This window comes from Limulus polyphemus, unplaced genomic scaffold (genome assembly GCF_000517525.1).
Source record: "Limulus polyphemus unplaced genomic scaffold, Limulus_polyphemus-2.1.2 Scaffold571, whole genome shotgun sequence".
Classification (NCBI taxonomy): domain Eukaryota; kingdom Metazoa; phylum Arthropoda; class Merostomata; order Xiphosura; family Limulidae; genus Limulus; species Limulus polyphemus.
Window position 1 is genome coordinate 132,480 of NW_013666181.1, and position 10,820 is coordinate 143,299.

General features: G+C 31.5%; 1 protein-coding gene across 1 annotated transcript in view; it reads left to right on the forward strand.

The window, feature by feature from the left end:
- Nucleotides 1–4,682, forward strand: part of LOC106459173 (piwi-like protein 1) — a 56,382-nt gene extending 51,700 nt beyond the window's left edge. Inside the window, exon 18 of the mRNA XM_013918768.2 lies at nucleotides 3,629–4,682. Coding sequence (XP_013774222.1) covers nucleotides 3,629–3,745 — 117 coding nt within the window. The 3' untranslated portion in view covers nucleotides 3,746–4,682. The remainder of the gene's footprint in view (nucleotides 1–3,628) is intronic.
- The last annotated feature ends 6,138 nt before the right edge of the window (nucleotides 4,683–10,820 follow it).

Consider the following 10,820-nt stretch of genomic DNA (forward strand, 5'->3'; position numbering starts at 1 on the left):
ATATATTACAGGTATGTTGTGCACAGAAAAACTTAATTTTTTAATAGAAGTATTTCTGTTAAAAATCTCAAATTTTATAAAACAAAAATTATTTTATACACAATTCTAAAAATGAGACTGTTTCCAGTCTCAAAATTACAATAAAATACAAATAACTTACTCTACGGGGTAAAAAACAAACAAACAGTGAAACTGGAAACCTCATACACTCTACATGTTTCGATGCATTGTACAGTCTCATTTTTAGAATTATGTATAAAATAATCATTGTTTTATAAAATTTGAGTTTTTTAACATTGAACATTACACAAACACCAACGAATTTTAAGAAGTATTTCTATCAAAGTTTTGTCTGAAATTACTTAGTCAATGTGACTCAGGCTCTGATTAGTCTGAGTTTAAGGTGATTTTCATATTGAGAGTAAAGATATTTTTGTTTAAAAACTTCTAGAATGTCTTAAATAGATATCAAAAGTTTTTAATAAAACTACATTTTGCATTATTTTCTCTACCCTAACTCTAACTATATATGGGCTCAGTCACTTTGGTCAACTTTTTAATTATGCTAATATATTCAGTCCTTTAACGTTTTTTGCAACTGCTAATTTGGTGTAACAAAGCAATAAATTGCCTGGTGAGAGCAAGGTACAAGTTACAGTTAACAAAATATTGAATTATATCACGAATAAGCAGCTCACACACATTCCTCATGGAGAAATTTATTTAATATTTCTTTCATTTGAATTTTTTATCTAACTTAATTTCAAATTTTTTCATTTTAGTTACCTTCATAACTAAATAAATGTACATAAAAAAACTAAATTTAATACTTATTTGGTTTTGTACTTTTTTGCTGTTGAATTCTTGATAAAAGTTAACTACTTTTTGGCAGGATTGTTGATAGTATGGTATTTAATTATTTCAGGTATGCAGTTTAAAATACAAAATAATAAAGTACAAAAAGAATACTATGTCATATAGCTATTGTAATTTGACAGGCTTTCTTATTAAGCTGTAAGTGGGTTTAAGTAGTTTCATTGACTGGTCAAAGAGTCTCAGCAACAGTAAAGATAAATAATTAATAAACTGTTATAGAATGAGCTAGCCTCATAAGAAATTTGGTAAATTCTGTTTACAGAAGGTCAGTTGGTGTGATCAACCTTGTAACCATTAGTTTCCATACTATAACTTTTAATATAATGTGTATCTTTGCATAATTTGACCAGCTTTCAATAAACATTGCAAGGCTTTTATACATAAAAAAAAATCAGTTTTTTTAGTTATTTTAATAAAAATTTGTTCATGAGTATATGGAGCCAGAGTGTTGATTGCTGGGAGTGCAGAGTGATTTTTGTGTTGATTAACTCTCTCAGCACTGGCTCGATCCCAGAGACTACCCTGGTAACCATTTTGTGCTTGTTATACTTTTCATGCTATAACTTTTAAATGAGTAAAAGTATCTTCAAGAAATTTTACATGTTGTCAGTAAACATTACAAGGCTTTCATATACAAAATATCATATTTTTTTAAATTAAATTTTAAGATTTATTAAGTAATATTTTTCTCGTGCCTTTTTTTCTTTTTGAATGTTGACTATCCAACATGCAAAGTAGTTATGATTTTAAGATTAAAAATACTCTTATGCATCAGAAAATTTCATATGCAAAATCTTTATAATCTCCATATAATTATCAAACTTTATATTTTATCTGTTGTTTTCAATACTTTATCTCTGTACGGGCTGATTTGACCGACTTCATAACCACCATAAAAAGTTAAGAAATAAACATAAATAATGCTTTTTTTTGTTCTAGATTGACTACAAATTATAACACAAAAATAAAAATGTTTAGTCTAAATGGCTTAAATCTCATAACATTATACACCTGTGTATATATTTATTATTTCTATTATATTGACCTTTCAGTTGCGCCTGGCTAACATTGCAGAAGTTGCAATGACGTGGTGCACATGCACTCATGTTACCATATCCAAGAATACAAAACTGGCCTTTACAAAGTGACCTGTTTTGGCTGCATTTTAGTGGACTAGTATTTTGGTAAAATACAGTCACATTTCAGTTAAAATACATTATTACTATTTACAAATAAGTTCTTAAACTGAGTTTTCTTAAAACATAGAACACTAAATAAAGAAGTACAGCAAACAGTTATCTATTCTAGTTAAGAACTTTGTACTTGTTTGCTGCTTGCTGTGTGTGCTATGCCTTATCAAATTTTGCTCGTGGAGAATGTGAAACGAAATAATGTTTTGTAGGTTTTATATATTGAAATTACTATATCAGTACCACAGAATTCCACTGTAATTTATTAAGCTTAGTAACTGAGCTATATTTGGGTCTAAAAAAAATTTGAAATTTTTCAAGCTCACTAATGTCTTACCTTACTGCTTGAAATCTAGCATGAAAAGAAAGAGTTTGTTGCTCAAATACTTCACAGAGGCTGATTAAACAACTAGGGGGACATTGTGAGCTTTGATTAGTTATACACACATCATTGGGTGAAATAGGTGTACGTAAATATGTATTTTCAAAAATTTAAGATGTGGATGGAACCACCTTAGTTGATTCAAAAAATTTACTAATATCTCAGAAAATAGAAAAGATAGGTTCTTATTTTACATTCTAGCTTGTCAGTATCAGTAATTTGAGTATCTAATTGGTAAGAAACTATACTTTGTATTTGGACATCATAAACATCTAATTTGAACCAATGCTGCATTCAACATACCACTTGACACACAAACATCAATATTCAATTTTTTTTAATATTTATTTTTAAGATAAGAAATTAACTAATGTATAGAACTAAAGATTGAATTATAATCTACAGTTTGATACTAAATTTATTGATGTACATTCATAAAATAGTAGTTCAACAAAATTTTGAATGCGAATCAACAAACGCAATGACATGGCCTTTGACCTGTGACTCGTGTCGGTAGGGTTAAAAAATAATTTTCTTTATGTGATTTTATTTATGTAACCTCTGAAATTTTCTAGTTAAATATCAAACATCTTTTTTCTGTAAAACTATTTTGTTTATTTATTTCCTGTACTTTATACGGACTTGATTGATTTGAACGACCTTGTAAACACCATAAAACAAAATTGGAAAAATCAAAATTACTCCATTCTTTATTTCTAAAATGTCTCATATTGTAACAGAACCCATTCCCCCCCAAGAAAAAAAGAGTATCATCTGTATGTATTTAGATTATTCATAGAAAAAACACAAGTTTTACTGACTCCATCTAAATGATGGAGCTTGTGTTGCAAGATAGTACATATTCAGTGACTTGGGGAGATAATGAATTAAAGTATTTGATTTAAGGCTCAAGATTGGGCTTTTACAAGAGAGGTTTAGGAAAAATATATTGCCATTATTTTCTTGATTTCATCATCTTTCTCAGAATTGTTCATCAAAAATTGATTGCTGTTGACCTTATAGTTTGACGTAAAATTTGAAATTTTCTGAAAATGAGTAGAACTATTTGAAATCCATGTAAGATATAGTTGCAAGTGATAGCCACTGTAGAAATCTTCAAACATTTCAATTGTTTTTGTTTTGTAATTTATTTAACTTTCAATTGTTTTTGTTTTTTCAGGGTACAATTAGAGTTCCCGCTCCATGTCAGTATGCTCATAAACTGGCTTTCCTTGCTGGTCAGTCACTTCACAAAGAACCATCACCTTCATTGTCCAACTATTTGTTTTATTTGTAACCACACATGATGTGATGTGTCCAAGTTTTCATTGAAATGATGCAAAACTTTACAGTCTGCATCAAACTGATATTCCATGATTGTGTTCAACATGTTAAAAAAGTGGTTTTTGACAATTTTTCTTTATGATATAAGTTGTGTTAAGTCAAAATAGTATTTTGACTAAGAACATTATTCCACTTTGGAAATGTCCTAAAAAGTTTGGTTATATGGCATAAATGTTTCAACTTAATTAAAGATTTTTTTTCTTCTTTTTGTCCTCTTATTAGTTAAAAGAAAAATGTTTAGTTTTTAAGCGAAGACTGTTCAACTAGCTCTTTAGTAATTCACTATAAGCAGGTGGTGGATCTTATGGCATTATAAAGGTTTTTAAAGTCTTCCCACCCCCTAATATAGCATCTACATTTAACATAAGTTGTTTGATTCAAAAGAGAAAATGAATTAAGTTTTCTCTAACATAAAACATCAGAATTATAGGTATTAAAATTTTGAGATAGGCTTTAGTTTTGATGTAGGACATTTTCAGACAAAAGAGGTTTTATTTGATAAATGACATTACTGTTTAGAATTAAAATGGTTTTGGTGTTGTTGCTCAGCCTTTGCAGAATGTTTTCATGTAAGAAAGTTCAGATTTTTTTTTCCCCTTATGTAAAGTTATAAACAAAAAAAAGTACTTTGTGTAAAGCACTCATTACTAGACTCTGGTGTTAACCTAAAATTGGAAAAATATTGTTTTCTAAGAAATAAATTGTTAGTTGCTTAAGAACTTTTTTTTTTCTTATTTACTTGCTTGTATTTAAAGAATATATTAGGCATATTCAAAATTTCTGATTCCATTGGTGTCTTTATTACAGTTCTATTTTATATGATATCCTTTTGTTTTTTGTGGTAAGATTTTTAAGATTTAATTAATATTGAAAATTACTGGAAATGAGGAGCTTGAAAGTTTTGTTTTTACTGGAAGAGGTTTATTTTCATTGTTCATGTTAAAGAAATACTTTGTTTCACAAAATATTATGTAACTTCCACTGGAAAGAATATTTCTCATAAAAAAAAGAATTAAAAAAAATTATGTAACAAAATTGTAATATCTGTCTGGTTAAGAAAGTCAAAACCAAAAAGGATTAGTAGCATGTTAATTCTTTCTATTTGTCAAAAATAATTTCAGTGCAGAAAAGATGAAGTAGAGCTTAGAGGCCTTACTTACTTATTCTTTGAGTTGCTTCTCCCATTACAGCAGACTAGTTTTGCTGAATTTGCAACTCGTCTGTGTTGCTTGGAAAAACAAAGCAAGTAAATAAAGTAGACCTCATGGAAATAATGATTAAACAAAATTGTTTTCTTGTGAGGATGCACTTCCAGAAGTTAGGATAATCACTTGATGTTTTAACTGCACATTGGAATTACAGGTAGTCCAAATGTAAACTTGTAATATGAATAAGCATTACATGCAAAATCCCTGAATGTTGCTCATTTTGTATAGTGGCTTCAAACCGTGGACTAAGTGTTACAGTTTATTATAGGACTTTATTATTATTGAAAACCCTATGATACACCTTTGTTATTTTAAGGTATTTTTGAATGCAGAGATTTCAGCATATTAGGGTTAACCATCGAATTAATGACTTGTTTTGATATCATTCACATACTGTTACAACACCCAAAGTAAATAAATGACCACAAACGTTGGGTTAATTTATTCATTTTCTATATGAAGTATATAGAGCAACCTCAGTAGTAAATTGTGGGATTAAATGCAATATTGAGAGTATTCTTGTATGATTTGTGGGTGTAATTAGTTACTATAATGGACCCAAGAACTGTTTGGACTAATGATTAAATAGAAAATGACACCATTGATAGTTGTTAAGTTTAGTGTTGTGAAAACAAGTAGATAAAGCTTTGTTGGGAAAACAATAATTTACAAGAGAATTTAGTGAATGATTTAGAAACCAATGAAGTTTATAAAGTATTTTAGAGTGTGACAAAGCATGAATACAATTAGTTAAGTTAAACTTCAGAATTACATCACAATGTTAAAATTGCAAATTTGAATGAATACAAGTATTCACCAGCATGTTTAATAAGGTTAAGCCTAAATGTTTCATAAAAGTCATTACTTTTGCTTTGCCATGAATGGATTATGTAAAGTGGAATACTATTTTTACATTTAACCTTATCCCATGATCAATCATCTTCAAATACTAGAACTTCAGATTTTAATTTATTTTTGTACATTTTAAGGATTCAGATTTTAACATTTTATCACTTGACATAATCCACCAAGACGCACAATTAGTATCTTAATTTGGGTATACAGGTTTGTTTATGCTATATTAAAACAGCTTTTGGAGCCTGGTCACATCAGTCATGCTGTGACCATCATACATCTTGATAATAACCCTGCAGTGTAATTTACGTTGTAAGAGGCTTTGTTGTAAGGCAAGCAACATTGTAATCACATAGAAATCTACAGACATTGCATCTGGTGGCATGTTTTCTTATGTGTTAGCATGAATACCTGTTTCATTCTCTAGCTGCTTGAGGTATATGATGGTTAAAGAAATATGTTATGAAAGCAGTTTGTTTACACATGACTTGTTTCTCTTTTCCAGACAGAGATGTTTCTTGATTGTTTTGCCTACTGTTGTCTGGGTCATATGAATGTTTTTCGTCATTGACCTTTGTATTTGAGAGTTCTCACTTGTTATACTTTGCTTACTATGGCTGGGGTCCAGCTTCTTGCAGGTTTTTTTCTAGTTGATCCTGATTCTCCAAGTTGATTCGTATTCCATTGTTTTCCGAGCCCCCTAGTGGCACAGCGGTATGTCTGCGGACTTACAACTCTAGAAACTGGGTTTCGATACCCATGGTGGGCAGAGCACAGATAGCTCATTGTGTAGCTTTGTGCTTAACTTCAAACAAACAATTGTTTTCTAATGCCATTAAGTAAACGGGATATACTCAGCTCAAAAATTCGAAATCCCCCAATCTGGACATATCTTTCTCATATGAGTGTGTAAGCATTTTGCATCAAAAACAGCTCTTACCATACCCCTTTCCAAAAACAGTTCAATTTTTGGTGACATCACACTACCTCAGACAAGTAACAAATGTAGTTCTGATATATTCAGTTTCACCACAACCTTATAATGGTCTTGTTGATTTGCGTGTTCAAAATTATTTTACTGTAACGTATTCAACCCTCTGTATTTAAACGAAGTTTAAGATTTTGGTACAAGTTTTCTTTTGATAGATCTTTGAGAGCAGGATGTCTTAAGGAATGTAAAATGCCTAAACTTTCCCATAAGTGATTAGTAGCGTAGGTGAGACTTTTGTATATAGCCAGCATGTTAGGAAACTCTTGTTTACTTTTTAAGACATCTGACGTGTTTTTTGTACAAAAGCTCAGCTTAAACCTTTTTAAGTAAGAACTGTAGTCTCCTGACATGGTTAATATGACATTTTGAGAAGTTCTGACAGACATTGAACTTGAATATATTTCCAAGCAAAGCTAGTTGTTGAACATTTTCATTTTGGCATAATTGCTAGTGATTGTGGAGTCAAATTCAGCTGCTATCATTAATATGTATAAAAGCAAGCTATAGATTAACAAGATATTCATGTTTCCTGCCCTTTTTTACATTTTGATAATAAAAGTGTTTTAATTTTTTGATAATGTGCCCTGACTGCCTTTTTTTAATCAACTCTTATTTACGCTATTTTTCCAAGAACATCCATTTCTGTGACTTATATTTACTTGTCGGTTTCATTTTTACCCGAGCATTCCATGTGGTTTCTCAAACTCACAACATCCCACATATTTTTAAAGCCAATGATAAGAAAAAAAAAAAGGCAAGCATTGTAAAAAAACTAAGGATAATGGTCAATTATTTAAAGAAAAAGACCAATTAGGTGGTAAGTAAAACTTGTTTCAAGAAGTAGTACTTTGTCCGTCATTTGAACATCAAGATAGACCTATGATGTTTAATAAGCATTAATCGTCTCTAGTACAATAATTTCTTACAAGTAAGAATAGTATCCATTCTTACTTAGGTTTAGCAGTTTGTGTATTTAACACTTTAGAAAGATACTTAAGTAGCACTAGAAAAACGCAATACAGAATTGTGTGTACACAGAATGCATGATAGGTACGATTTGAGAATTAAAATTGGTGAAAGCCTGAATAAGACCGACAATTAACTACTAGTGCATTTATCGCCAGTATAAATTGGTCACTTCATCAGTGATAATGGGGAAAACAGAGACTTGAAGTATTTCTAATCTTCTAAATGACAGAAATTACTAAAAAACACATTATTAATTCTTTAGCACCATCATCTGTGGAAAAAGTGCAGAAATACTAAAACGGGGATTACTTTAAACGTTGTATGACTAATTGAACAATGTGGTTGTCGTATTACAAAGCCTATTATCTGCATGCTACATGAACACGACATAAAAATATACACAAGTCAAAATTCTAATCAAGGACCACTTACAGGATATGACCAAATTTCCAGCAAAAGTTTGTTTTCGTGAAATACGAGAAAAGGGTAAACATTCTTTATATATATATAGTTACTATAATATAATTAATTTTTAGAAAACGTGTTCATAAAGCATTTATTTAGATTTAATTTCCGAAAGAAAAATTAATCAGCATTTACTGCCATGTGACGGGTATTCAGCTAGTCACCAATAATGCATACCATGATGAGACGTTCTGGTCAATGAACAAAACGTATTTGACACATCCTTTCACATATATCATCATAAAAACTAAAAGAGGTCAAATCTTCAAAGATCAACGCATTAGTCTTTCAGTTAGTCCTGGAGCATCCTGCAGCCATCTTAAAGCTGCATTATCTGTGACCACTGTGAATTCTTTGCCATCCAAATACATAAAGAAACTTCGGCGAAGACAATAGCTAAACATTATAACTCTCTTTCGACTGAACTCGGTGTTTTGATTGCGTATGTAGTCACACCTTTCTTATGTAGGACAACAAGTAGGCCAGGTGGTTAGGACGCTCGACCCGCAGATTCGCATCCTCGTCACACCAAACATACTCGCTCTTTCAGCCGTGGGGGCGTTATAATGTGACGGTCAATCCCACTATTCGTTGGTAAAAGAGTTGGCGGTGGGTGGTGATGACTAGCTGTCTTACACTGCTAAATTAGGGACGGCTAGCGCAGATAGCCCTCGTGTAGCTTTGCGCGAAATTCAAAAAACTGTAACTATCTATATGGAGATGATAATCTTCATTTCTCTGAGGAAGCTGTGATACTGGAGCTGATATTAAATCATGCTTTACTTTCAGAAAAGCATCTTCACACACTAGTCCTATTTCATCTACTTGTCTTTCTTCATAATTGATATAAAGTCTCAACAGTCGTGGTAAATCTTGGTACAAATTGATAATACACATTCCCAAGTAAGTACATTATTCCTTATAATTCTTTGGAGTTAAAAAATTCCATAAACTTTTGACTTTGTTAGAAATTGTGTAATCCATTAGGTGTTATCTTAAATCTCAAGTAAGATGCTCCAGATTTACTAAATTCTAATTTGCTAGTTATGACGGTTAGTTGTAAAGTCTATAAGGCACAAGTTCAAGGTCTTTTAAATGCTCTTCCGAAGCTAGTGAGAATACATTATCTAAGTATACCATACAATAAACACCTTTTATTCCTTCTAGTACCTTATTCGTGAGTCTTTGAAAAGTAACCGGATCATTTTTAATCCAAAATTTACATTTTCTAAATAATACTATTGATATTAATATTTCTCAGGAAAATACTAATAAGAAAAGTAAACATAAGAAGTTAAAATTATTCGATTATTATCTGCTTACTATTACAACACCTACAAATTATATCTCACAATACTTCTAAGTTACAACCAATTTTCTAGCAATATCCAGTCTATAGCTTCACTTCCTTGAACGTCTGGCTTATGCAGTCACCAGTTCTCTCTTATTTTCTACCAGATGGCGAGTTTACAACTCTTTGCAGAGGATTACTATAGTTGCGTCATCGAGATCACGTGACTATTCTCACGCCCTCTACTTTCTAGAACTATCCTGTACTTTGGCGAATGCTCTAGCATTTACTAGATATAGGCTAGTCTGGTATATAAAAGAGGGTGACAACGTGACGGTAATGTAATGTGTGTGTAGATAGTGAGTAATTGAACTGCAGTCAGAAGTATTGTTGACGTTCGTTCATATAGCTTTTGTTATAGAGCGAATATTGAAAATAAGTGTATCGTAAAGTTGTATTCGGAAAGAATAAACCAGTTTTATTAAGTAAGGACTTGTGTCGCTAAAGTTTCGTTGGAACGAAGTTACGGAAAGTTAATTAACAAACGGAGACGTAACAAATTGGTGTCAGAAGTGGGATATAAAAAAAATGGAAACGAGAAGCGGCAAATCAAACTACAGCATAGCAGACTTGATGGCAGCAATACAAGAACAGCAAAAGAAACAAGAAGAACGAGAAGAGAAATTACAACAGTTGTTAGAGGAAAAAGAAAAGAAACAAGAAGAATGAGAAATTAAACAAGAAAAGAAAGTTTTTCCTCTAACAACTGTTGTAATTTCTCTTCTCGTTCTTCTTTCTTCTTGTTTCTTTTCGAGACAACAGCAGTTGCAAGAAAACCTGCAACAGTGGCAGCTCGAACAACAAAATAAACAAGAAGAGAAATTACAGCAGTTGTTGGAGGAGAAAGAAAATAAACAAGAAGAGAGACTACAGCAGTGGCAACTGGAACAAGAAAGGAAACAAGAAGTACAAATGGAAAAAATCAATAAATTTAAAAGTGAATTAGATACGTTAAAGGACGACCTATTGTCTTTTACACAAGGAGGATACATTGACCATCGACTTAATCAGCCCCAGACAATGGCAAGCCCCTTACAGAGCCCGCAGCTAAACCCTAATGCAGACATATTCAGTCCCGAAAGAAGTCACGTCCCAGATATGAATGTCAGTAATAGGAGTGATCCAGTGGGAAGGAAGCAACAGGAATATGATGGGAAAAGCACCATGGGAAGCATATAGAGCCCAGTTT